Source organism: Acomys minous (assembly GCF_964271855.1).
Source record: "Acomys minous genome assembly, chromosome: 6".
In the NCBI taxonomy this organism is placed as follows: domain Eukaryota; kingdom Metazoa; phylum Chordata; class Mammalia; order Rodentia; family Muridae; genus Acomys; species Acomys minous.
In genome coordinates this window covers 92994654-93022569 of record NC_140487.1, presented here as the reverse complement: position 1 = coordinate 93022569, position 27916 = coordinate 92994654, and the positions used below count along the sequence as shown (strand labels likewise).

The 27916-nt window shown below is 46.3% G+C and overlaps 1 protein-coding gene across 1 annotated transcript; it reads left to right on the top strand.

Annotated features, from left to right (window-relative positions):
- The first annotated feature begins 9539 nt into the window (after positions 1–9539).
- On the top strand, positions 9540–27393 carry CYP4B1 (cytochrome P450 family 4 subfamily B member 1). Its single transcript, XM_084786585.1, has 12 exons — positions 9540–9786; positions 14140–14281; positions 14457–14501; positions 15664–15791; positions 21434–21558; positions 21792–21943; positions 22073–22179; positions 22957–23147; positions 24619–24752; positions 25851–25915; positions 26015–26097; positions 26457–27393. Exons 1-12 carry the CDS (start codon positions 9607–9609, stop codon positions 26638–26640), a joined length of 1536 nt encoding a protein of 511 aa, XP_084642711.1. The 5' UTR covers positions 9540–9606; the 3' UTR covers positions 26641–27393.
- Positions 27394–27916: the final 523 nt, after the last annotated feature.

Here is a 27916-nt window from a genome sequence, read left to right as displayed (position 1 = left end):
TAACCTATTATCTTGGCCAGTCAGTTTGTCAAATGTCTCTAATTTTGCTGTTTGAAGATTCCTGGAATAATGACCTTTTCTAGCTATGTGCTTATCTGTACATAAAGATCTCCAGGACATAAAGAAGACTTCCAAATAGCGGCCAGATAAAGTCAATTTTAGGATTTTTCTAAGAAGACTCAGATATAACTTTTCTCAGGAAAAGACATATTGAATCATAATGTGGAAAGTCACCAGCAATGCAACACACGGAGGCCAAAACCCAATGGAAGGACAGCAATTGTAGCAATCAGCTTTGCTGGCACTGTGTCAGGCAGCTGTGATGGATTCATGACTCTTGCTGTTTCCAGTGGATATGGCTGTGCCAAGTTTCTTTCCCGATGACCTGTCCCTTAGTGAGAGTTGGGTGTTGAAGTCTCCCACTTGTAATGTGTTTTTGTTTTGTTGTTGTTGTTTGTTTTGGTTTTTCGAGACAGGGTCTCTATGTGTAGCTTTGGCTGTCCTGGACTCGCTTTGTAGAGCATGCTGGCCTCAAACTCACAGCGATCTGCCTGTCTCTGCCTCCTGACTGCTGGGATTAAAGGCGTGCGCCACCACGCCCAGGTTAGTAATGTGTAATTTAAGATTTAGTAATGTTTCTTTTACAAATGTAGGCTTCCTTGCATTTGAGGCATAGATGTTCAGAATTGAGAAGTCATCTTGGTGGTTTTTTTCTTTGATGAGTATGAAGTGTCCTTCCCAACCTCTTTTGAAAGTCTATTTTATTAGCTATTTGAATGGATATTCCAGCTTGATGCTTGGGTCCATTTGCTTGGGAAACTTTTTTTTCCAGCCCTTTACTCTGAGGTAATATCTATTTTTGTTGCTGAGGTGTGTTTCTTGTATGTAGCAGAAATGAAGGATCCTGTTTTTGCATCCATTCTGTTAGCCTGTCTTTTTATTGAGGAATTGAGTCCACTGATGGTAGTTTATTTCTGTTAATTTGATGTTGGTGATGTTTGTGTGTGTGTGTGTGTGTGTGTGTGTGTGTGTGTGTGTGTGTGTGTGACATACATATATCTTATAGAATAGTAGGCTTCCTTATATGAATCTATATTTTTTATTTGTTTACTTCATATTTATTTTATTTTTGTGGTTTGAATGTTTGGCTGCATGTATGTGTATGCCTGGACCTCCTGTGGAGATTAGAAGAGGGTGTCAGATCCCTAAAAATGGAGTTATAGATGGTTGTTAGCCAACATGTGAGTGCTGAGAACCAAACATGGGTCCCCTGAAAAACCAAAAGTGCTTGTAACTGCCCGAGTCATTTCTCCAGACCTAAGCCTATACTTTTTTCAGTTTTTATAATGTATTTTTCCAATCTAAGGTAAATAGCAAGTCAATCTCATTAAATCAAAAAAGAACTATCCGGCAAAGCAGTAAACTATGCTGATTTTATTGGAAGTTTCTTCTTTTGTTCCCCACCAAAATAATTTTATTATTTGGAGATTTCATTCAGTGCACTGTGATCACACTTGCTCCCCATTCCTTTCAGGTTCACCCTCCCACCCCTGTGCTCCCACCCCACCAAAAAACCCTACTAAGCCCAATTTATGTTGCCCATATACTCATTGGAGCATGATCAAATTCCCAGTGGCCAGGCCATACTTAAAGGTAACTGAGCCCATCCCACCTCATGCAAGAAGCCATCAGTTGCAAAGAGCTGCACTTCAGCATCTTTATCAAAAATCTTAAGGATGCTCTGCAATAGCTTCATGTCTGGACTCTTTCTTTGGGGCGAGGAGAGAGTTGCACAGAATCCTTCAATGTCTCTCCTTCTTGGTTATGAGTCTGCAGTCGTTGACACCACTGCAAAAGTGGCTTCCCTCCCACAGCAGCTGTAGAAGGGATCATGAACATCAACATGGTTTCCAGAGGCAGTAGGGACTAAGGAGGTCTTGTGAGGCGACTTAACTGGGAAAATGAACCATTCTTCATCTCTAAAATCTTGTTGTTGCTCAGACTCAGGGTGCGAGTGCTGTTGGGAGCATGCCTGGGGCCATGACATGTGTGAGTAGCTCAAAAGGCGTCATCATCATCATCTTCATGTAGCAGGCTGGGGCATGTGACCAAGTGGTGGCTACATCTTTAGTTCTGTTTCTCTCTACCAATGTATGACCTCTCCATTCTGTCATCTTTTTTTTCTTATTCAAGCCTATATTTTAAATCAATGGTGTTATTGAAAATATAAATACAGGTAGAATTTGAAGTAGTCATGATACAAAGGGCAAAAATTTTTCAATACTAAAATTCAGGCTTATGGCAATTTTATGCAAAGTAGCAATCATGGAAAATCATAGATTGGATTTGCAACCTAAGAACCTGTATCTGTAAAAAATATTTTTCTTAAATTTTTTTTTGGATTCCCAGAACCCATGTAAAATAATCTGGGCTTGATGGTGCACATCTGTAATCCCAATGCTGGGCAAGCAGAGACAGGTTAATGCCTGGGTTTATGGAATAGGTAATCCAGAAAAACCGGTGGGCTACAGGTTCAGGGAGAGACTTCATCTCAAAAAGAAACCATGGAAAGCAATGGAAGAAGTCACCGAACATTAACCTGTGTTGCCGACACACCTGTACACACACCTGTACACACACACACACACACACACACACACACACACACACACACACACGGAGAGCATGATCACACCATCCTACACAGATGGCCAGGGAGTGCTGGAGAAGCAGGGGGTCTGACTCTATGTTTTCTCTGTCATGTTATAGTCCTATGAGGATGTGGCAAAGCCATCACTGCGGTGTGTGGGTGTGTGCAGGGACACGGGAGCATCTTGGAAGAAGCTTTGTATTCTCTGGAGCCTCAATCCAGGAGAGATCATGTAGAATAACAGACTTGATCCAGCCCAGTGGCATCACAGTCCTGACAGCTCTCTTGCTTTTACCAACTCCCCTATATTTCTTCTCCCTTCACACTTTCATGACCAAAGTTCTCACCCAAAGTTGGCTGAGATTGTCGCTGGGTACATACAGTCTAAGTGGAAGGGAAGGAGCTTGGTAGAATGCAAAGATCAGAAAATTTCAGATGCCAGGATGGGGCAGGGCTTTCCTCTGTTATCTCATCCACTTTGTACATTAATGACACATCTCACATAGTACACCAACTTTCCAGGGTGTATAGGGGGTTTCCATGATCACAAGTTTCCTATAAGAACACAGTGAAGAGGGCTGGTTGACCAGGAGATCAATAAAGAGGACAATGATCTAGAAATGGGGTCTGGTGTTTCAAAGCCACTTGAGTGTTCCAACGTTCACTCACAGCAGAGAATGCTGCTCCAGCACAGCTATGAATATTATTTGCAACCCTGGTGCTTTCATTAAGAGTCTATACTCAGGGCTGGAGCGATGGCTGTGGGTTAAGAGCATTTGTTGTTCTTGCAGGGGACCCAGGTTTGATTTCCAGCACACACATGGTGGTTCACAACCCCCCAGAACTTCAGTTCCAGGGGATCTGGTATCCTCTTCTGACCTCAGTAGCACCAAGCACACATGTGGTGCACACACGTACATGTAGGCCAAACACTCTCTCAAACAAAAATGAATGAATCTTTAAAAAAAATACAACTATACTAATGACTTTCTCAGTTTACTGACTGCACAGAGACCCTTGAGTGTCAATTGAATGTTTAGAGAGTGGTGGATAGAGTGGTGCCATATTATGAGTGGCTGTTGGACCTGCGTTCTCCATTCCTGCATCGAAGCACAGCTTTTGAGGTTGTTTCATAAACATGGCTGTGGTCCCACTGAGTGCCTTTTTGCTCTGTGCAAAAGCAAGGGAAAGGCACATTTGGTCTCCAGAAGGCCACAGATGGGAAGGATTTGAAGACTAAGGCACACACTCAAATGGCTGCCAGGGAGAAAGTGCACACACTCAAGAATCGTGTAGATTGTGGTTTGAATTGGTGTTTTTGGTGAGATAGGCACCGGAGGGAGGCTTCCTGGAGAAAAGCTACAGAGTAAAGGCGTCACCCTCGTCTCTGGTGCCTTCCCTTCCCCACATCTATAGCCCCAGTCTTCCTCTGGCGAGTGACAATTACAAATTTGCAAATGTCCTTTTCGAGCATCTGAGAAGGGGGCTTCCAGTCTCCCCACAGGCCTGAATCATAGTGGCTTCTTAGCCAAGTGCCACTGGATAAGAAATGCTACTTTAAGCCTAGGATTTGGGCCAATGGCATGCCGGGAGATATTTAACGGCTGGCTTTCCAGGGAAGAAAGCTGTGATAATGTTCACAATTTCTGTGGTGCTAATGCTCCTACAACGATCGATTTCAAGCAGCTAATGTCATGTCCCACAACCTAAAGTTGAGACGAGACGCAGAATCTGCCTTTGAGTCCCAGTTTCAGCTGGTGGCTTATCTCTAAGCCTCTCTTCACAGCAACTGTTTTTTTTTTTTTAATGGCCACCTTGAGAACCAGACTAAGACCAATGGATGGAAGCTCCAGAGAAGTATATATGGCTTCCAGGGATCACTACTCACGTGGCAAAGTGTAGGCACCTTTTAGGGTAGAGCTCAGGACGTACCTGCTATTGACCCTGGGCACGTGGTCACTTGTCTTTGCCTTAGAAGTATGAGTGGTTGCTAGACTCTAGCGAGGGAGTGGGGCGTAGGGATTGAGTGATAGAATCATCATGAGCATGAGAAGATAGCAGAATCTCTGAAGCTACCAACGACATCCTTGTTCTAACTTTGCCTCCTAGTTTAACACACACACACACACACACACACGAGAGAGAGAGAGAGAGAGAGAGAGAGAGAGAGAGAGAGAGAGAGAGAGAGAGACAGAGAGACAGAGAGAGACAGAGAGAGACAGAGAGAGACAGAGAGAGACAGAGACAGAGAGACAGAGACTGAGACAGAGAGCATTCATACTCCTTAATTTAAGACTAGAAGTGCTTTGGTTGAATGACATTGGGTCTAGGTTTCTCCTGGAAATAACAAATCACTATGGGGGAAGGTGACTAAATATATATGGACATCTTTAATTATACTACCAAAATGGCCAGGGACAGGTGGGGTCAGGATCTAGGAGTTGGTTGTTGTTTAGCCCATGACTTTGGCCCCTGAGTGACCTGCCTTTTGCCCTAGAAGTGTAACTAGCTGTCAGATTGTAGCAGGAAGTAGATGGCTGGGTGTGACAGGCTATAATTCTGTTTGCTGTGCTATCTAAACACAGGGCCATCCTGTATTTGGGGGTAAGGTCAACGCCAAGAGTGTAAATTCATGGTACTAGGTAGAAGAAGGGTTCAGGAAAATGATGCTCGGGATATATTCACCCAAAGTCTACCCTAACCACTTGGAGCTTTCTACATTAGTCATTTTTACTTCTAGGTGAACCCCATATGGTCCTTGACAAGGGCTACGACTTCTTAATCAGCTTGGAGTTCCCTTAGGTCCTTCCTCAAACACCCCCTTAATCACACTTCCTGGTGGGGATATAGTGATACACAATTCACTGTAAAATGCCAAGGTCAGCAGATGGCTCATCATGATGCCTAACTCTCTAGCCCATGTGAACTGTGTTTTCATTGGGATAAAGTGAAACCTGGATATGAATTTTCAGAAGTGGGATAAATCAATAGAGAAGAAACTTACAAAAAATCTTTTTATTGATTCTTTGTGAGTTTCACATCATGCACCGCTGTCCCGCTCATCTCCCTATCCCCTCATACCTGCCCTTTGCCCTTGCAACCTCCCCTCCAGATAAAAAGCACACAAGCAAGCAAACAAAAAAAAAGCATAGAGAACATCTTATCGTGGAAGCTGTACTATGTCACAGTGTGTCCCAAAGTATATTCCTCTGTCCACACATTTTCTTTTCTTTTTTTTAGTTGTCTTTTAAAAAATTTTTTTATTAATTTATTCTTGTTACATCTCATGGTTATCCCATCCCTTGTATCCTCCCAGTCTTCCCTTCCTCCCATTTTCCCCTCCCCTATGACTGTGACTGAGGGGGACCTCCTCCCCCTGTATATGCTCATAGGGTATCAAGTCTCTTCTTGGTAACCTGCTATCCTTCCTCTGAGTGCCACCAGGTCTCCCCTTCCAGGGGATGTGGTCAAATATGAGGCACCAGAGTTCGTGTGAAAGTCATACCCCACTCTCCACTCAACTGTGGAGAATGTTCTGTCCATTGGCTAAATCTGGGTAGGGGTTTAAAGTTTACCACTTGTATTGTCCTTGACTGGTGTCATAGTTTGAGCGGGACCCCTGGGCCCAAATCTGCCTAACATAATGTTCTACTTGTAGGTTTCTAGGATCCTCTGGATCCTTCTACTTTGCTATTCTCCCATGCTTCTCTCATCTAGTGTCCCAATAGGATGTTGTCCACATATTTTCACTTGCGAGTGTTCATTGCAATGAGCCATTCATTGATCTGGTTCAAGATCTTTGGCTTCTGTGACACAATCAATATTGGATCCTCATCGGGACTCTCCTCAATTATCCTGTGATTGTTCTGTGTCATGGCGATCCTTCAGCTTTGGAACAGCAGGACTGGCCCTTTCATATGTCCCAACCGTTTGGTTGACAGATGATATAGATTTTGGGGTAGGCCAACTCAGAATCCTTGATCTGGGCCTAGGTAGTAGCAAAGTTAGTCAGCCCACTGGCTCTGCCTTATCTGCACCACCAGGACAAGCTCCCCAGTACTGCTCTGCTCTGGCTAGGCCACCCAGTGCCTCCATCAGCAGGGAGCGGGGTCGGCTATCCTGATTTCATGCCTTTGGCCCTGACTTACCCATGCCCATGCCTCCAGAGCCAGATCCACTGTGTTGCTCATTCAAGGTGCTGGGCTCACTCTCTGTGAGGGGCCGAGACAGCTTTCCCACTCTCACACCCTTGGGGCTGGCTTATCTGTGACTTAGCCATCAGGGCTAGCTCCCCTGTGTAGCCCAGGTGAGGTACAAGGCTTGCTCTCCCAAGTGTTATAGCCAGCAAGGGGAGAGGAATAGCTCTCCTTTTCTCATACCCTGTCCAGGAGAGGTGCAGGGCCCCACTCTCTGCTGCAGCCACTGGGAGGCAGGGCCAGCTCACCTACTCTCATGACCCCAGTGCCAGCTCTCCTGACTGCAGCAGATGGTAAGGGGCGAAGGGGGAGGGATTCACCCCTCTACACCACCCACACCACCTCACGGGAGAAGATGAGTGACAGAGCCCACTCTCCATTGGTCTTGTCCTCAGGACTGGCTCACCAATGCCCTCTCAACCGGGGCCAGCACTACTATGCTGCCCAGGCAAGGTTCAGGGCCTGCTCTCCCAAATACCTCAAGTACAAGGGCCAGATCACCAGCTCTCATGACTATGGGGCCAGTTATCCCAACTGCCTCAGATAGAGAGGGGCAAAGGGGTGCAGGGTACCCCCCCCCATAGGCCACTTAACAGCAGAGGAGTAGTGGGGTCAGCTCTGCCATGCTTGTGCCCTCGGGTTGTTCATTCATGCCCTGCCACCTGTTCACTGTGCTGCCTGGGTGAGGCACAGGGCCCATTGGTGACAGATGAAGCCAGATCTCCATAGTGCCATAACCAGTGAGGAGTGGGGCCAATTATGCACAGCACCATGGACATCCACGTGGTCTCCAGTGACTACGCCAACCAGGGACATCCCATGTTCTCGAGTGGTAATATGAGTCATGGACATCAACACTGACCCTTGCCACTGTGTAGGCGTGGACCTAGACATGACCTTAAGTGACAGCTTTGGCTGGGACTTCACCATGGCCCCAGGTGGTGGGGCTGGCCACTCTCAACAGGCTTCTCTCTCTAGTTCCATCTCTTTTCATGATGCCCAAACTGCTCCCATTTGATCACTGCATATTTGCACCAGCTGCGATAGCTCCAGCTGCAAGCTAGCCACGCAGCTGACGGGTACCTGGGTGACATCGTTCATCCTGGCTGTGTAGTGTGGCAGGCACTGAGTGTCTATGGCCCATAGGTGCTTTGCTAGAATGTATGTCTCCAGGTAGCATGGTAGTCCGCAGATCTCTGTCTGTCTTCCTCCTCCCATGCTGTGCTGCCTGGATTTGATTTGATTTGATTTTTATGAGTCCTAGACATAAAACAGCTTGGGGCACCAAGCCAGGCATCATGCTAGGATGAACAAAGGACCGCCATCTGCTCTGCCCCTGCCTGATATAAGGACACCACCGCCACCAAGGTGTCTCTTCGTCAATTGCCAGGGGGTGTAGAAAAAACTTTTGGAGTTTTCTTCATCATACTATCTCTTGCTCCTCTGCCTGTGGGCAGGCCTGGGTATGCTAATTCCCCAATCTCCTCTGTCAGGTCGACAACTCACCATTTGCTGAGTCAGGACCTACTGCTGGAGTTCCAAGTCCATTCGTGCCTCGGTTTGGCCCTGTCACCCTACACCACACCCAGTCTGCATTTTTCTGTCTATACTGAAAATACGACTCCCACGGATTGACCCTCCTTCTTGCCCTCCATATCCCCTTTCTGATTTGGTTGACTGATAGGGGACACCAGGAGGAGGTTGGGGAGTGGTAAAAGAAAGGGTTGGGGGCACAGTTTCCTTTGCCTGCATTATGCCGGGCAAACGCAGTCCCAACCAGTTTGTGGGAAGGTCCTTCTTGTTCCTTCATGCAAGAGCGATGACAAGATTCTTGCTGTTGCTAATTCACGGACGCCACGCCAGGTCACGTGTGCTGCTTTCCAACCCCAACTACCCTTCTGAAAAAGAGCCTTTCATCAAAGTCCTTCACCCGAAATACCGGCGGCGGACTCTGTGCTCTGCAGTTGCCCAGGATGATACAACTCCACATCAGAGGGAAACAGCAGACATTCCCTGCAGCAAGGCAGGTGCTTCTGCCAAGATTGTCCTTCAACAGAGCCCTTGGCTGTGGCATTCGGAGCAGCCGCTGCCTTTCCAGGAAATGACATTTCTCTATTCCTCACGGGCCCCGAGTAGCTCATTAACCGTTAATCATCAATCAAATCAAGAGAGATTCGATGGTTAACCATCATTGCCTTGAAAGTATATTCCATATCCCTGTCCAGTTTGTACTATGGTTTTGGAGGTAGTTCATTCTCCTTTGATGCTTCTGGGGCTGTACCAGTCCCTAAGGTCATCTTGTTCGACAGTGGGAGCTGTCTAATGAGAAATCACAGGTGACCTTATCTGGGAAACAGAAGAATGAGTACCTATGACCTTAGTTGGTAGATTAAATGAGATAATGTGTATTGAGTCTATTAAACATACAATGCACTTGTAAAATAAAAAGACAGGCGTTATGCTAATGGTCACACCAAAAACTACCGTCTGTTCTCTAAGAAACCAAGGTGGGATGCCCATGGTCTGTTTTTTAAAAAAAGCTATGTTTTGGTGGAAGGCAGGCAGGCTCTCTCCTCTGTTGCTTATGAGCTTTGAGACAGCCATCTCCACCCTATGGCACCCAGCCCAGTCCCGGTTGCTGCTGGATGTAGGGTGTGGCAAAGGGGGTAGGAACTGGCAGGGTGCCTGTATCCAGAGTATAAGGCAATCCGGGAGCAGCTGGAGCCAGTTGGGAGCCTGGGCCCTGCAAATTTATTAGCCATGGTGCTCAGCCTCCTCTCTCGGAGCCTGTCCCGCCTGGTCCTGTGGGCTTCGGTAGTGATCTTGATCGTAGGCATCCTCAAGCTCGCCAGGCTGCTGTTGCGGAGGCAGAAGCTGGCCAAGGCTTTGGACAGCTTTCCAGGGCCTCCCACCCACTGGCTCTTTGGCCATGCTCTTGAGGTATGTGAGGATGTGGGGGAGTTGGGCCTAATTCCATGGAGACTGGGAAGGGAGGCCATCAGTTTGGGCAGGGGATAATGCCTGGATCCCTGACTTCTAGTCATCTTTCCCAATCCTGCGTTTTGATCTGGCTTCAGAAGCAGCACAACTCTTTAGAGTTGGAGCTTAAGAAGGCCTGAGATGCTTTTCCATTATTCTGAGGCCCAAAGTGCAAGTTTGTGTTGAGGCTTGTTCATAGATCACATGTGGTGGGAGGGAGTGAGAGGCAGAAACTAAACCCTTAAAGTGAGTGACCGAGCAACTAGGCAGTCATGTTTAGATCTCTTAAGTGTCCTGCTCTGTGCAGCATAGATTTCTGGTGCCAAGGAGGACATTAAAGTAAAGGCAGAGGAAAGTGTTGTCTCCTGAGACCTCCCAGCATGTCTGAGAGGTTGGTGCCCCAAAGTTGGGAGGTGCCTTCAGTCTCCCCTTTGCGTAGCCAAAAAACTATAGCATTTCCCTCAGGCTCAGATCCTGGTTGGTTCTCCTGTGAAGGGAGCACAGTAGGGGTTCACCTTAGCACCCAGTCTCTGGAACTCCTCCTGGTATGGGGATCTAGATCTTTTGAACACAAGGCAGGGGTTTGGAATCAAGTGGGAGAAACTGATCTTCCACCTCATCCCCCCAGCATCTGAAGACTCTAATATTTTAAGTTGGAACTGGAAGGCTGAGGCCGAAGTCTTCTGGAGTGTTTTGTAGTCGCAGGAAGGTTTGGGAGCCCAGGCATGGATGCCAGGGATGAAGTCTAGGATAGATGTGTAATTCTCTCTACTTCTTTATTCCTCCATCTGGGGAGGCATTGACACTGGACATGAACTTGATCTCTAATCTTACTCTTGTCCCTTACAGATAACCCGTTGAGGAAAACCTATGAACTTACCTGTGTACCACTGAACATCCATGATTTAAAAAAAAAAATGGTGGTTTGGGTGCGAGAAAATAGGCACTAGAGACTTCCCTGCTTCTAGGAGGGTGGGCGCGCTTCCTCGCGAGCCCACTTCCGCTTCGTTCTTTTCATCTGAGCACCTTTCATCTTTTCTACTAGTCCGAGACTTCTGGAAACTGAAGATCTAGTCTGATTTATTCCTGTGCCCTCAAGGTCCAGCCCAAAACCTGGGCGTGGGTGAGATATGGCTGAATGAATAATTATAATACGGGTGGATTGTAGGGAGACGTGTCCAGAGAATGGAGAATGCTGGGAAAGGCAGTGGGGAATCAGGGGGACTTGAGAGGGTCTCTGCCAAGTACGGACGGTTGCGGCCACATCCTGAGGGAGCGTGAGAGGCACGTGGGAAGACTTTTAATCTCTTCTCTCTGTGCCCACTTTGTGCTTACCTGCCTTCTTCAGAGTTGGGGGGGGCCTCAATCAGTGAACTTCTATGGCATATGGTCCTTACTCTCTCACAGCTCCACGCCGAGGCTGGTTACCCTCTTCTTCCCAGGTGCCTCATTCCACTTTGCTTGGAAATATACAGAGAGCCTGGAACACAGCCTAGCTTTAGTTTCTTGACACCAATACAACTATCTGGAGGGCATTGGCTTGACACCAGGAAGGAAATGCCAAGGTTGGAGTGGTGGCTGATCTTAAGCCCTGGAAAAGTGCCTGGAGAACCTTCACAGGCACAGCACCACCGTCGCATTTCTCCAGGGCTTGGCAGCCCTGCTGTGGTTGCATTCACACCCAAACCTGTGAATGTGAAGTTCAGGGCGTGGATTTGTTTCCTTAGTGTGAGTAAAGATGGGAGAAGTTGAGATTCAAAGGGGATAAGGTGCTCAGTTAAGGGCACATCATGGTTAAGGATTCAAGTCAAAGCTAGACTAGGGATGTGTGCATTTTAACCCACAACACAGTGAGTCAAAAAAAGCAAACAGAAAACTAGTCAAACAAACAAAAAGAGCCAAGCGACAGAAAAGGGATCCTAACACACGGTGAAAATGAGCACGGAACGGAAAGGAAGAGAGTTGGCCGGTGAAGGGCCTGAGGGGTGTGGGGTGCCTACCAGGGTTGGGCTCTCCCTTCTTGGTTTCCAGTTACAATCTGGAGACCTTGGTAGCATCTACTTCTCATCCTAGTCAGATCTCAGAGAGAGTCTCTCTGAGGCAGGGAATGTCCTGTTTTTCCAGGGTCCCCTGAGGAGAGGAGCACAAGGGATAATTTGAATATAATAGATACTGCCTGTGGGCTTAAGTCTGAGGCACTAGGCAGGAGCTGACATACCCAAGCCGTGTGTGTGTGTGTGTGTGTGTGTGTGTGTGTGTGTGTGTGTGTGTGTGTGTTTCAGTGTGGGGATGTGTATATGTGAGTGCAGATGCTGACAGAGTCCAGAGGACGGTGTCAAATTCCCAGAAGCTAGATTACAGGAAATTACAGGTGGACCCCCCTGTGGATGCCAGACCAGTACGGCTCTTATATGCTGAGCTGTGTCTCTAACTCCTTCTATCTCACTTTTTGAGACAAGGTCTCTTACTAAACTTGGAGCTCTCCATTTTTGGCAAGACTAGAAGGTCAGCAAGCCTCTTCTGCACTCCCCCCATCTTTCTATTTCACCTTGTGGTCACAGATGCTAGCCACCATGCCTGGCTTTTACGTAGGGGGCTTGGGTTCAAATTCAGTCCTGCGTGTCTGGTAAGCAACTGCTTCCCCCACGGAGCCACGTTCCCAAGCAGATTGATTTTGTCCTCAAGTGGTCTCCAAGTGTGCTCTGGCTGCTGCAGACTGGCGAGGCAGTGAGCTTGTGCCTTGGATACCGGCCAACTGATCTCTAGGTCCATTAGGGAATGGCCTGAGCAGAATTGTTGACAGGAAGCAAGCTCAGTCATGATCCCCGGTCTGCTCTGCCACGTGAGATAGTTCCGTTGGCCTTCAAATGCACTCTTCCCACTCATGAAGAGGTCATAGTTCAACTAAGCTTCATTAATGTCCCTTTCTGATCAGATTCTTGGAGTGTACTCACTTAGACTCTTGGAGAGCGGGGCCTTCCTATTGTTACCTGCTGCTGGGGTCAACACTGGTGCAAATGAGCAGATGAGGCAGGATGCTTGGGGGAGCTGGGTGCAGTGACTTTATCTCCATGTCCTGTTTTTCTCCTGCTTCCTTCCTTTGTGAGAAAACAAGCTGTCCTAGACCTGATAATAAGTGTCCCAGCTCAGGGTATCTGAGGATACATCTGAGGCATCTGTTGTGTAACTCAGAGAAGTCTGCCAGCAGCCACACGGCCCCATAGAACAATGTCTCAGCAGCCATTTTGAGGGATTGCAGCTGCAAAAGCGAGCCCAGCTGCTGTGAGCTGTCCTCACTCTCACTGGGCTCCTGGGGACAATTAGGGCCCATAGAAGAAAGCTGTCTCTAAGGAGGCTGTGACAATCTGTGACTGAGGCCAAGGTCTTATGTCTGTGATTGAGATGCCGCAGAGGACCATGGGAAAAATGAGGAGCAGGGTTTAAGGAAACCCCATTAAACCACATGGATTAATCCAAGAGCATCAGCATTCTTTAATTTTGGCTGGCAACCAAAATTAAATCTGGGGTAATGCCTCAGAGCTTCTTGGTACCAAAGCGGTGCAGAATTTTCAAAGACAAAACCCACAATGGCATCAATGTTAGGTGAGGGTTAGAGAACCCTTGCAGCATTTGCTTAAGCAGAATGCAGTACTTATTTAGACATAGCACGGCAACTATTTTTTGACTTAAACCTTAACTATTTTGGTTTGGAAATCCCAAATGCGTTGCCAAGATGCGCATGGCTATTGGGAGGGTAGAGGGTTGAGAATTCTCTAAGTGGACCAAAATGGTATGAGGACAAGATGGCGTCACCTTAGTCAGTTCAAGGGCTGACAGAAAAGAAGAGAGACACAGCAGAAAGGAGCTGTTCAGGCATACCAGCTAGAAAGGAGGCAGGGGCACCACCAGTATTCCTTTTACCTGTAGGTAAAGATGTTTTATTGTCACTTCTACTCCTTGACATTGCACACATAAGGCAACCTTTTGGGTTGAACTCAGGATTCAGAAAGATGCTTCTGCGGGGAGATTACACCAAACTGAAGACGACTGGGAGCCAGAACCGCAGAGAAGGCACAGCTGGTGGATGGGAATGAACGTGGGATAATGTCTGGGGTCTTTGAGGGGCGTGGCTTGGATGTGACAAGGACTCCTGGACTTAGAGCAGCAGCTCTGGGGCTGGAGAGGGCATTCAGGAGGATGGAAGGAGGTCCCAGGGTCCACCTGGGCAGCATCCTTCCTTCTCTGTCCAGAGACCTGGGGTCTGCTGGGGACACTGGGTTCCTGAGTGGTCCTTGTCTTCTGTTATTGTTTCAGATCCAGAAGTTAGGGAGCCTGGACAAGGTGGTATCCTGGACTGAACAGTTCCCCTATGCCCACCCACTCTGGCTTGGACAATTCATTGGTTTCCTGAACATCTATGAGCCTGACTATGCCAAAGCTGTATACAGCCGCGGGGGTGAGGTGCCCTGGAAAGAGGGTGGGACTTCCTGAGAATAATGGGCCCAGGGACCAAGTTGAGGGAGGTCAGGGCCTGTGTCTAAGAGAATGATCATGTCTCTACCTCACTCATCACTGTGCCTCATTGCGGGAATATCCTATTTTTCCCCGACTGATGTCCGCTTGTCCTGCAGACCCGAAGGCCGCAGATGTGTATGACTTCTTTCTCCAGTGGATCGGTAAGTGGGCATCTATCTTTCTGTGTCTTCCCTTCCCCCCTCTTGTGCTAAGTGGCCAGAATCCAGCCACACTCAGCTGGTCATCCCTCTGGTGTGGACTGCCTGGCTGCTGAGTGCCTGTCCTAAGGGATATAGGAGTTAGACACCTTCCCTTGATGGATACTGATCTCTCCATTCTGAGCAGAGAGGCAAGGCAATGTGTACTTGGAGTGTGGCTTCCTAGAGGAGGCAACCCTAGAGTTGATCCTACTGACTGTTAAATGGGGTCATGCTTTGCAGAAGAAGGGTCTGAGAAATGTCTAGTAGTTATAGGACCATGGAGGCTGCAAGCTGTCTGAGTGGCTGGAAAGCAGACTTTGATTAGTAGATGAAACTAGGCAGGAAAGATGGGCCAACTTTGGCTGTCAGTGTGTAGACTGCTGGGGAAAACAGTGGGAGCTGTTGAGTCATCTTCTAACTAACTAACTAACTAACTAACTAACTAACTATCTAACTAACTATTTTGAGACAGGGTTTCACTATGTTGCCTTAACTGGCCTAGAACTCTCTCTATAGAACAGACTGGCTTTGAACTCAGAAAGAGATCCATCTGCCTCTGACTCCTGTGTGAGTGCTGGGATAATGGTGTATAAATTCCAAACCTGGGCTTTATTCGTATTTTTGCTTTTATTTATCTGTATGTGTGTTCGTGTGGATGTATGCCATTTATGCCCAGGTACCTATGGAGCCAGAAGAGAGCATTGGATCCCCTAGGACTGGTCTTATATGTGGTTGGGGGCTATATCATATGTGTGCTGGGAACTGCACCCAGGTCTTCTGTAAGAGCACTAAGGGTTCTTGATTCATTACTCTAGACTCCACTTGAGTTTTCTTGATCCAAGGCCGTATGTGTCCCTAAAGTTTCTGGGAGCTAAGAAAGGGGTAATTGATAGGAAGGTAACACTCCTAGACTACTGACTTTGCCAAGATCTGCTACCTTCTCCATATTGGAAGGTCCTGGCAGCCTGGAGTGGGGACCAGAGTCTATACTGGGTCTTGTAGTGCACTTCCCCGGACTGTTCCAGACTTGGGAGTGTCAGAGGCTGTGTGTGATTGATCCCATCTCTCAAGGGTAGAACATGATTATCTGGACTTTACAGTCTCCTTCTCATCTCCCTCTCAGGGAAAGGATTACTGGTTCTGGAAGGGCCCAAATGGTTCCAGCACCGCAAGCTGCTCACACCTGGTTTCCATTATGATGTGCTGAAGCCCTATGTGGCCATATTTGCCCAGTCCACACATGCCATGCTGGTGAGTCCCCTCCCTGTGGCAGGCTCCTGGAATTGGGGGCTGTTGGACCACCTCTGTACCCATCCCCATTTGCTCTAGATGAAGGCAAGTGGTACTTTCCTGTGGAGAGGGTTCCTGAGGCCCTGTTCTTGTTATGCCTGCAACAGTGGTGCCAAAGGCCTGCTTTGCCTCTCTCTGCTGTTCGCTACCGAGGCTCTAAGCATTGGGGTAGCTTTGATTCTTGTCTTTGTCAAGAGACCTGGCTCTTTCTTGCTACTGCAGTTGGTTCTGGGAAGCCAGCCTAAGTCCCTTAGTGGAGCAGAGTTTGAAGAATGCCTGTGTTTCACAGTATCAGGAATTCCCTTTGCATTTCCAACTTCATTTACGTTTTCACAACTGTTTAGACCCTCATTTCTAAGAGGGATGTCAGGTCGTACAGGTTTAGAGCTAGCAGAATTGGATAATATTCCTTCCGTTTCTATTTTGTGAATAATTTGAGAACTATTGATACAAACTCTTCTTTGAAAGTCTGGTAGATTCTGCACTAAAAGCATCAGGTCCTGGGTTTCTTTTATTTTGGTCAGTTGACTTTTAATGACTGCTATTTCACTGGGCATTATAGGCCTATTTAAATTCCTTATCTGATCTTGATTTTAACTTTGGCAATCAATATGTATCAAGAAAAGTATCCATTTCTTTTTGGCAGATTTTTGTTTTTATTATTTTTTTCTTTTTCCAAAACAGGGTTTCTCTATGTAGTCCTGGCTGTCTTGGACTCACTTTGTAGACCAGGCTGGCCTCAAAATCAGAGATCCACCTGCTGTGCCTCCTCCCAAGTGCTGGGATTAAAGGTGTGCACCGTCATTGCCTGGCATTTACAGTTTGAAAAAATATATCCTCATGACTTTCTGCATTTCTTTGGTGTCTGTTGTTATGCTCCCATCTCTTCATCTCTAATTTTGTTAATTTAAATATTTTCTCTTTGCCTTTACTTAACTTAGATAAGGCAACATTTTCTATTTCATTCATTCATTCATTTCTTCTCTTTGCATCCTGGTCATAGCTCCCTCCCTCCTCTCCTCCCAGTCCTGCCCTCCCTTTTTAAACTCCCTCCCTTATTCCTCAGAAAAGGGAAATCTCCCTTCCCAATCATCCTAGTTCATCAGATTACATCAGGACTGAGTCTGTCCTCTTCCCCTGTGGCCTGGCAAGGCAGTCCTGCCAGGGGGAAGTGATCAAAAAGTTGTTATTAGAGTCCATATCAGAGATAACCCCTGATCCCCTTACTAGAGGACTCATATGAATCCTGAGCTGCCCATTGGCTACATCTGTGTAGGGGGCATAGGTCCAGGCCATGCATGGTCATTGGTTGGTGCTTCAGACTCCACAGGCCACTCTGGGTCCTGGTTAGTTGGTTCTGTTGGTTTTCTTGTGGAGCTCCTGTCTCCTCCAGGTCCTTTTCTCCTTCCCCCAACTTTTCAACGAGACTCCCTATGCACTGCCCAAAATTTGGCTGTGAGCCTAAGCATCTGTTTTGAACTGCTGCTTGGTGGAGCCTCTCAGAAGACAACTCTGCTAGGCTCCTTTCTTCAAGCATAGCAGAGTATTGTTAATAGTGTCAGGGATTGGCTCTTTGCCATGGAATAGGTCTTGGGTTGGGCCAAGCATTGGTTGGACATTCCCTCAATATCTGCCCTATCTTTATCCCTGCACATTTTGTAGGCAGGGTAAATTTTGGGTCAAAGTTTTTGTGGGTGGGTTGGCCTTCCCCTCCCTCTACTAGGAGTCTTGTCTAGTTAGAGGGTATCATCTTCCGTCACTATGGCCCCTGCTACTAGGAGTCTTTGCCAGAGTTTTCCTCATGTCCTCCCAGGAGCCTCACCTGACTTAAGTCTCCAGCTTGTCACAGAGACCCCACCACCACAGCTTCTATTTCTCTGCAGGCTTTCTGTTCTCCTGCCATCGCTCTCCCTAGGTCAGATCTCCACCCTCATCTTTCTCTGCACTCCCTCTCCTACCTCGTTCTCTCTCTTCAACCTACTTCTCTCTTTTCTATTTCCCCTTCTGAGTGATATTTGAACATCCTCCCCTGGATCCTCCTTGCTACTTATCTTCTTTGGGTCTGTGCATTGTCGTATGTTTATCCTGTACTATATGGCTAAAAGCCACTTGTAAGTGAGTAAATACCATGTGTGTCCTTCTGAGTCTGGGTTACCTCACTCAGGATGATCATTTCTAGTTCCATCCATTTGCCTGCAAATTTCATAGTTTTTGTTTTTAATAGCTGAGTAGTAGAGTATTCCATTGTGTAAATGCATTACAGTGACTTTATCCATTCTTCAGTTGAGGGACATCTAGGTTGTTTCCAGTTTCTGGCTATTATTAATAAAGCTGCTATGAACATAATTGAGCAAGTGTCCTCGTTGTATGGTGGAGCATCTTTTGGGAGTGGTATAGCCTGGTCTTGAGGTAGAACTATTTCCAATTTTCTGAAAAACTGCTAGATTGATTTCTAAAGTGATTGTACAAGTTTGCACTCTTACCAGCCATGGAGGAATATTTCCCCTTTCTCCACAACCTCGGCAGCATGTGCTGTCACTTAGTTTTTTATCTTAGTCATTCTGATAGGTGTAAGATGGAATCTCAGAGTTGTTTTGATTTGCACTTCCCTGATGACTAGGAATGTTGATCATTTCTTTAAGTGTGTCTCAGCCATTTGATATTCCTCTGTTGAGAATTCTCTATTTAGCTCTGTGCCCTATTTTTTAATCGGGTTATTTTGTTTGTTGGTGTTTAATGTTTTGAGTTATATGTTTTGGATATTAGCCTTTTGTCAGATATAGGATTGGTGAAGATCTTTTCCAGCCTTTAGACTGTTGTTTCGTTCTATTGACAGTGTCCTTAAGGCAACATTTTTCAACCTGTGGGCCACTACTCCTTTGAGGATCAAAGAACCCTTTCACAGGGGTAGCAGATAAGATATCCTTAATATGAGATATTTATATTACAATCATAACAAGAGAAATATTACATTTGTGAAGCAGCAATGAAATAATTTTATGGTTGAGGGTTGCCGAAACATGAGGGCATTACAGGGTCAGATCATTAGGAGGGTGGAGGACTCCGGTGATAAAGGCTTGTCAACCTTACAGCTTCATTGATTCTATTTTTTGTTTGTTTCCATTTCATTGATTTTGGCCCCAAGTTTGACTATTTCTTGCCATCTACTATTCTTGGGTGTGACTTTTTCATTTTGACCTAGAATTTTCATGTGTGCTGTTAAGTTACTAGTATGAAACCTCTCCAGTTTTTAATATAGATACTTTGTGCTATGAACTTGCCTCTTAGAACTACCTTCATTGTGTCCCATAAGTTATGGTATGTTCTGTACTCATTTTCCTTCCAGATTAAATTTCCCCATTCAATCCTAGAATTCAATTTAATTTCTGTCTTGGCCATTTTTTTTTTCCTTCAGAAGGGTACGGTCCAGTTTCTATGAATTTTTAAGCTTTCTATTGTCAGATAGGATGCAGGATGTTATTTTAATTTTCCTGTATCTGTTGAGACTTGCTTTGTATCTGATTATTTGGTCAGTTTTGCTGAGGTGCTGAGAAGAAGGTATGTTCTTTTGTGTCTGGGTGAAATGTTTGGGAAACATCTGTTAGGTACATTTAGTTTATAGCTCCAGTTAGAGCCAGCATTTCTCTGTTTAGGTTTTTGTCTGAATGACTTGTCTGTTGGAGAAAGTGTGGTATTGAAGTCTCCCACAAATTTAGGTACTCTTTTAAAAATGTATTCATGGTGGATTTTTTTCTTCTATAAGAATGTAGTGTACTTCTCTACCTCTTCAGATTAGTTTTATACTAAAGTCTATTTTGTCAGATATTAAAATGGCTACACCAGCTTGCTTTTTGGGCCTATTTGCTTAGAACACCTTTTTGGTCCTTTTACCTTGCAGTGATGTCTATCCTTGATGTTAAGGTGTGTTTCTTGGATACAGCAGAAGGATGGATCCTGTTTTCAAATCTCTTCTGCTAGTCTGTGTCTTTTTATTGGGGGGAATTGAGCCCATTGATGTTAGGAGCCCACTGAATGAGCAGTGTTTGCTGATTACTGTTATTGTTGTTGTTGTGATGGTGTTGATAGGTTGTGTTTGTGTGTGTCCTCTTTAGATTTGCTGGTCTGGGATTATTTATTCCTTATGTTTTTCTAGGTGTGATTAACTTCTTTAGGTTGATGTTTCCCTTCTGTGGGGCTATATTTGTAAATATATATTGCTTAAATTTGATTTTATCATGCAATGTCTTATTTTATGTATCTAGTGTGATTGACAGTTTCGCTGGGTATAGTAGTTTGTGTTGGCATCTGTAGTCTCTTAGGGTTTGCAAAAAATTTATCCAGGCCCTTCTGACTTTTAGAGTCTTCACTGAGAAGTTAGGTGCTATTCTAATAGGTCTGCCTTTATATAGCACTTGGTGTCTTACACCTGCAGCTGTTAATATTTTCTTTGTTCCATACATTTAGTGTTTTGATTATGTGCCAAGGAAAATTTATATTCTGGTCAGTCTATTTGGTTTCTGTATGCTTTTTGTATCTTTATAGGCATCTCTTTTTTCTTAAGGCTAGAGAATTTTTCTTCTATGATTTTGTTGAAAATGTTTTCTGTGCCTTTGACCTGGGTTTCTTCTCTTTCCTCTTTTCTACTCTTTTTAGGTTTGGTCTTCTCATAGTGTCCCAGATTTCCTGGATGTTTTGTGCCAGGAGTTTTTTAGATCTAACATTTTCTTTGTCTGAAGTATCCATTTCTTCTACCTTGTCTCAAATAACTGAGATTTCTTATTCCATTTCTTGTACATTGTTGGTGAGTCTTTCCTCTGAGGTACATGTTGGAATTCCTAAATTTTTCATTTCCTGATTTCTCATAGTTTAGGTTTCTTCTAGTCATTTTATTTTCCCTTTCAGGACTTGAACAATTCTGTTCATTTTCTTCCATTGTTTGTTTGTTTTCATAAATCTCTTCAAGGTATTTATTAATTTTCTTTTTAAGGAGCCTCTATCTTGTTCAGAAAGGCTGTTTTAAGGTTGTTGTCTTGTGTTTCAGCTGTGTTGCAATTCTCAGGGCCTGCTGTGGTAAGATTGCTGGCCTCTAATGGAGACATATTGTCCTGGATGTTATTGTGTTTTTATGCTGGCTTCTAGGCATCTGGGTTTGGGAAGATTGTAATTCTAGGTGTTGGCACCTGCTTGTGTCTTTGTTGCATGAATCTGTTGGTCCTTGGCTTCTGTTTCCCTCTCCGTTTTTTAGGAGGGTTGGTGGCTGTATGTTGCCTGGTAAGTAATTCTTGTTGATTCTGATAGGTGTTGCCATGGGAGGCAGATTCCTGGTAAAATGTGTTTCTGGGTATTGGGAGTTGACACTTAGGAATAAAGGCTAGGAGAGGCGAGGGACCCACAGGAAGGAGGTTGTCAAGTGTTCCATAGGGATGTACTTAGTCCCCTGAAGATAGGGCCTGAGAGTGAGGAGAGATCACAACAGGGATGGGACCGGGGGATTGGATTTGGAGAAGAGGGAAAGGGAAAGATTTCCAGTTAGCTTACTTGCTACCCTGGCCAGGCAGCCCAACTCGTTCCCACATTACCTCCCTTCTCTTTCTGGATTCCAGGACAAGTGGGAGAAAAAGGCTAGTGAAAACAAGAGCTTTGACATCTTCTGTGACGTAGGCCACATGGCCCTGGACACCCTCATGAAGTGCACCTTCGGCAAAGGAGACAGCGGTCTAGGCCACAGGTTAGGAGCGTCTCTGCCTAAGGCTTTCAGATAAAGAAGCAGGAAGGGCTCCCGATCTCTCTTGGAGAGGAGATAGGTCCTGCCCTGATTTGTCCAGACCCTACTCAAGGTGGGAGACTTTGCTGCTAGTGAGGCTTAAGGGGACAATGAGAGGAACAGGAAATATCCTTGGTAGGATTCCTAAAAGAAAACTGCTCAGGCCTATTCCCCTCCCGCCCCCCTCTCCTGTATAGAGACAGCAGCTACTACCTGGCAGTCAGTGACCTCACACTGCTGATGCAGCAGCGCATTGATTCCTTCCACTACCATAATGACTTCATTTACTGGTGGACTCCACATGGCCGCCGCTTCCTGCGGGCCTGCCAGATAGCCCATGAGCATACAGGTGGGCCTTTCCCTCACGCCTTCCCTGCCTCCACACCAAGCAGGAAGCCTTGGTTCTTCCTCTGGGATCCTCTGTACCCTTCTTGGTGCAGGGCCAGGGTAGGCAGTAACACCTATGCTCTTGGTCCAGATGAAGTCATCAGGCAGCGGAAGGTGGCCTTACAGGATGAGAAAGAGCAGAAAAGGATGCAGCAACGGCGGCATGTGGACTTCCTGGACATTCTCCTGGGTGCTCGGGTGAGTGCACCTGTCCTACCCGACAGCTGGTTCTGCGGAGGTCCTTAGACTCTCTTCCTCAGGTAGGCTTTTTTGTCCAGCATGTATAACCTACTGCTTGCCATGGCACAAATAAACAAAGGTAAAACATGCAGCCTGTGTGTGTGGTTGGGTTGTGACACCAGGGAACTGGCAGCCTGGGTCATGTGTTGCAGCTTGAAGACATTTCTAGGTTTCCAAGATCCCTGAAAATCTTGGCATTGCACTCCCGTCCTTTCTTTCCTTTTTCTCCCTCCCTCTCTTCCATTCTTCCTTCCCTCCTGCCCTCGTTCCTTCTCTTCCCTCTCCCTTCCTCTATCCTTCCTTTCCTCCCTCACTTCCTTCCTTGATTCCACAAAACTCTGTGTCTCTCCTGAGTCAATTCCTCTGTTGGGTTGTGAAGGTGAGAAAGACACGGTACAGCCATCCTTCTGCATACAGTATCGTGGCCAGGTTTGGGGAGGCAGTAGGTAGATTTGACAAAGATGGTTTCCCTTGCCAGCTGGAGCAGTGTCGCTAATGAGCACGTCGGGATTGAGTAGAGTCACAAGTTATGTGTCCAGAGGGCTCAGGGAGCATTTCGTGGATGGGAAGCAACTAGGCTGGGGTTGAAAGGGACAGAGGGATTTGGAGGAAGACTCCAAGTCTACCAAGAAGCTTTCTTACGTTTCCTCAGCTTTGCATCTGACAGCTACTGTTGGGCATGCTTCTTATCCCTAACTCAACGGCTTTGGGCTGTTCCACTGTGCCTTCTCTCAGGATGAAAGTGGGATCACGCTGTCAGACGCGGACCTCCGGGCTGAAGTGGACACATTCATGTTTGAAGGTCATGACACCACCACTAGTGGTATCTCTTGGTTTCTCTACTGCATGGCCCTTTATCCCGAGCACCAGCAGCGATGTAGAGAGGAGGTTCGAGAGATCCTAGGAGACCAGGACTCCTTCCAGTGGTGAGTGAATCTGAGAGTGAGCTTGATGCATCTTGCTCAGCCCAGGGAGGGCTTGTACCCACCCTTCCAATGCCTGACCAGGACAACACACAGCTGTTCCTGAAATGAGGTGAGGTTGGCAGGAGTTGTTCCCTTTTTCTGTTGGTGTATAGCTTTCTTGGGGGGGGGTTAATTATAGATGATACAGTCAATTCTTCCCAAATGGAGGCTTTTCAGTGTCACATAAAGTTGTCAAAAAAGGCTGGATTTCATAATGATAGAGTATGAATCCCTACTGGGCTTCTGGATAGAGTAGAGAGGTCTGAGAAAGAAGGGGACGAAGGAGATGAAGGTGAGAGGACATCTGGGAAAGCCAGCCTTGCCAGCTGCCACCTGCCTTTGGCCACAGCCCCCAAGAGTCTACGCTGGTGAAGAAGATTGATTCCTAAATGCCGACAGTTAAAAACGTCTATGTGGTAACTGCCTGTTCCTCAGCTTGAGTCCGAAATCCTAAACATGACACCAGCAGAAACAGCTTCTTCTTCAGAGTGGTCTCTGGGAGTCCCACCCGGGCCTCTCATGCTGCTCCCTCCTCTTAGGCCCTTGTAGCCTGACAGTCACCTCCTCCCACTGAGTTCCTCATGTGCTTCAATCACAGGGCAGGACACACAGTAGGGATACAGAAAACTGCCTACCAGGGGCACTGATCTATAATATCAGTGTCAGAGAAGGCTGTAGGATGGAGTAACATCAAGTGACCCAGATGTAGAGGGTGGAGGAGTGAAAAGGCTTGCATAGACATTGAAGAAGGTTACAACTCATGTGAAGAGAGCTGTGCATTCTAGGCTAGACAGTCGTGTACATAGTCTGAGGCAAGGAACTAAATACTTATTTTATTTTCAGTTACTTTTATCCAGAATCTGAAGTGACTTTAGAGGATGCTTATTTAATAAAATAGTAGGAGAAATGAAAAGTCATGATTAGGGGAAGAGTGACTTGGAGTTTGGGGCTCTCTCTGATGGCTGAACCTCACATTTGAGTCTGAGCTTCCTGGTTATCAAAGGGAACCATGAAACTCACATATAGTTTATCATTATGCATCCATAAATGTTTGTTGTTTTCACTCAGCTAACACGTGTCAGGCTGCCTTTTTTTCTTCATTCCAGGCCCACAAGGGAAGCCAAGTAGAAACTAAAGAAATGTCCCTTGTGTGACTCCTGTAAGGCCCTGAATGACACAAAAGTAGCCTTGTCTTTGAGGGTTGGGTACACATATGTCTTTGGGTTCCTGTGCCTTCTTCTTCAGATTACTAGGTCTGTAGGGCCACCCAGTGTTGCACTATGTTTAGTCACTTGGAGCCCTGTGGCTCCTCTGTTGGAAGTGTGCTGGTGATAGGAATTGAAAATGATATCACAGTAAAGCTAGAAATGGGGCCTACCTTCTCCTGGGACCCCACTGCTCCCAGTTCCCAAGTGTCCTGTGTTGCTGGCAGGGATGATCTGGGCAAGATGACCTACCTGACCATGTGTATCAAGGAGTGCTTCCGCCTCTACCCACCTGTGCCCCAAGTGTACCGCCAGCTCAACAAGCCAGTCAGCTTTGTGGATGGCCGCTCTCTACCTGCAGGTGGGTTGGGGGGAAACAGTGCCACTGGGCAATCTTTACAGCATGAGGAGAGAGCTCGGGCTGTGTGTGCAGACCCCGGGCCCAAGCACCTGCTTCATAGAGAATGAGTTAAACTTGCTTCTGCCAGCCGACCTCCAGGCTGTCCCCTGTAAAGTAAGACTGAGGGTATAAAGAGAAGATAAAAGTTCATTTTTCTTATAGGTTTCAGAGTGGTTATATGCATTCATCTTTCTGTGGATTAAAATTGCAAGATTTTTCTTTTGTCTTCCAAAAGAATCCAACATGAGGTATTCCTTTGAGGCAGTGATTGGGAAGGCTGGGTTTTCTTTTGAGTTCTATTGACCATCACTGCGGTAGGATCTGGGCGTGGCTAAGCACTGGGGACAGTGGCTGCGCTGTTCTCAGAGGAGGGGTTCTTGTAAGCTAAAACTTTTCACTTTTCTTTTCTGTTAAAATGATAGCAAATCATTCTACTATGGTACTATTTGACCATCAAATTATAACAATATGTACACACCAACATTTAAAAAAATGAAAATGGAGGTGAGAGAAGAATGTGTTTTTCATAGCTGTCAGAATTAAAAAGAGACAACGGTGTTCAGAGTTCTTATGTACACTGCGCCTGTTCTGACTTCAGCCTGGACAACTCCAGGGAGAAGACGCACGGGAGGCTATGCCGGATACGTGTACATGCCCAGCTCTGTGTTGTGGCTTCCTAAACATATTCAGACCTGAGCCTGACATGTAGTAAGCATCAAGTGAAGGGTGTCTTTTATTATTAATAGCACAATAATTTCCTGACAATCAGTTAGTTGAAAGCCAGCAGGTTCTAATAAGGAGCTCCTGCCTATCCTACTTTGTGCTAGGGTGGGTTCACTGTCTTTGTTTTCAATCCACAGATGAATGGCTGTGACACTATTCTTAGTGCTGGCCTAACGGAACTGAAGATAGTGATTATTCAAGTATGAATGTGAGCAGGAGCTCAGTGTCACTGTCAGGGCACAGGCAGAGGCTAGTGTCCCAGAGAGGGGTGTGTTAGGGGACTCAGGCCTCGCTGCCTCATGATCCCTCGTCATTAAGCCTCTTTTCTGCTTATAGGAAGCCTGATCTCTCTGCACATCTATGCCCTCCATAGGAACAGTGCTGTGTGGCCTGAACCAGAGGTACTGCTTCTCTGGGCCTGGAGGTCAGACAGGGTGTGGGCTGTGGGGTTACCCTCTGTCAGGATTTGGTGAGTACTTAAGAAAGGCCCATGTCCTTAGGTCTTTGACCCACTGCGCTTTTCTCCTGAGAACGTGACAGGACGCCACCCCTTTGCCTTCATGCCATTTTCTGCGGGTCCCAGGTAGGGAGAGGGATCCCTGGCTGTCAAGACTGGGTATGAAAAGTGAAGGCTGTCATTGGGGAGGCATCATTATGGATTTCTCTGTGACAAGGGGACCCGTTTGCTATTTTACTGGGAAATGGATGGGGTAGGTGTTTTCATTCTGTGAGAGACTGTGAGCTAGAACTTCTATATGAAGCTACCCAGAGGGACCCTTTACTATGCTCCTAAGATTTGATTTTTAAGCCCAGGTGAACAAATCAAACAGCCATTACATGTCCAAAATTAGTTAATGTTTTTCTGTGGGCCTCTAAGAATACTGGACTCTGTCACTCTAGACAGCCAACCGCTTAATGATTCTTTGTTGCTGCGTGCTGCAGGAATTGCATTGGGCAGCAGTTTGCCATGAATGAGATGAAGGTGGTCACGGCACTTTGTTTGCTACGCTTTGAGTTCTCTCTGGATCCCTCAAAGCTGCCCATCAAGATCCCTCAGCTTATCCTGCGCTCCAAAAATGGCATCCACCTCCACCTGAAGCCGCTGGGCTCTGGGTCTGGAAAGTAGGTCTCCAGAGAACAGGGCGTGGACAGCACAGCCAGCAGCTTTTCCTGGGAAATCGTCCTCCTAGATTGAATGTGGAGTCGTCATGGATCCCTGCCTTTGGGAGGCTTATAGATATGAAATTGCCAGCACTGACAGTCTCCTGGAAGACATACCCATGTAAACATGTGTGCCTAATGACTCAGTGCCTGGACGCTAGAACTCATTCCTTCCCACCACAGACATCTGCTGAACATCTGGATGAATTGAGAAACTTCATTTATTTCTCATCACTGTGTCTTTCTAAAACAAATGCAGCGAACAAAACCCAGCCCGTGGGAGAGAGAAGCAGGTAGATCTCTGTGAGTTGGAGGCCAGGATGGTCACTCTGAAGCCAGAGTGAGTTCTAGGTCAACCAGGGTCACCCAATGAAAGTCTGCCCAAAAAACCCAACTCAACCCAATCCAACTCAACCCAATCCAACCAACCAAATAAAGAACCAAATCTAAACCCAAACCCAAACCCAGCCCAACCTAATACAACCCAAATAACAGAAACATACATTCAGCCAGGGAGGACAATGGAAATGTTGCCTTGAGATTTGAGAAGGCTGGATGTGAAGGAGGGATGGGTTGGATAGAAGGGAAATGTCTTTAACTGTCTCTGTGTGTATTTGGAATCTGACGGACATGAGGAAAAGTTGCTTAAACTAAATTTGCACAAAATAAATAAATAATAATTAAAAAAAAGCAAACTCCTATCACCAAAGTCAAAGAATATGGAAGGTGTTTTTAGTGGTGTCCTTTCTTTCTTGGGATGTGTTTCTGTGGCACTCTTGTCATTCTCCACGCTGGTGTTTCACAGCCATGTAGTGCTCTGGGCATTCACAATATTTCTAAGGAACGTGGTGCAGTAGCATTCAAGCGGGGCACTTTCTGGGAGAAGGGAAACTCCTTTCCATAAGGTGAGGCATGAAGGTACAAAGGACTTCTGGGGTGGAGTTCAGGGTAGGGACCTACGTGATGACTTAGAGGTTTTCCCTGGTCATCCCTGCAGCAGCTGCTTGATGCCTATGGGCACCTGCATCTCTAGAGTTCAAGGTCTAAGGTTGCTGTGAGGATCAAATCCAGGAATTAGCCCCACATGAAAGAAAGGGCACTAGAAACTAGGATCAGAGGCAGGATGCAGGAGGCAGGAATTCTCTAGCTCTGGGACTTGGTGAAGTCTTTAGGGCAGTGATTCTCAACCTGTGGATCATGACCCTTTTGGGAGTCGAATGACGCTTTCACAGGGACTACCT

What these genes read in the sequence shown, in the direction of transcription:
- CYP4B1 (XM_084786585.1), top strand. Translation starts at nt 9,607, where the DNA reads ATGGTGCTCAGCCTCCTCTCTCGGAGCCTGTCCCGCCTGGTCCTGTGG. An exon ending in CTTCTTTCTCCAGTGGATCG is followed by an intron (nt 14,502 to 15,663) that starts GTAAGTGGGCAT and finishes TCTCCCTCTCAG; the next exon opens with GGAAAGGATTACTGGTTCTG. An exon ending in ACATTCTCCTGGGTGCTCGG is followed by an intron (nt 22,180 to 22,956) that starts GTGAGTGCACCT and finishes GCCTTCTCTCAG; the next exon opens with GATGAAAGTGGGATCACGCT.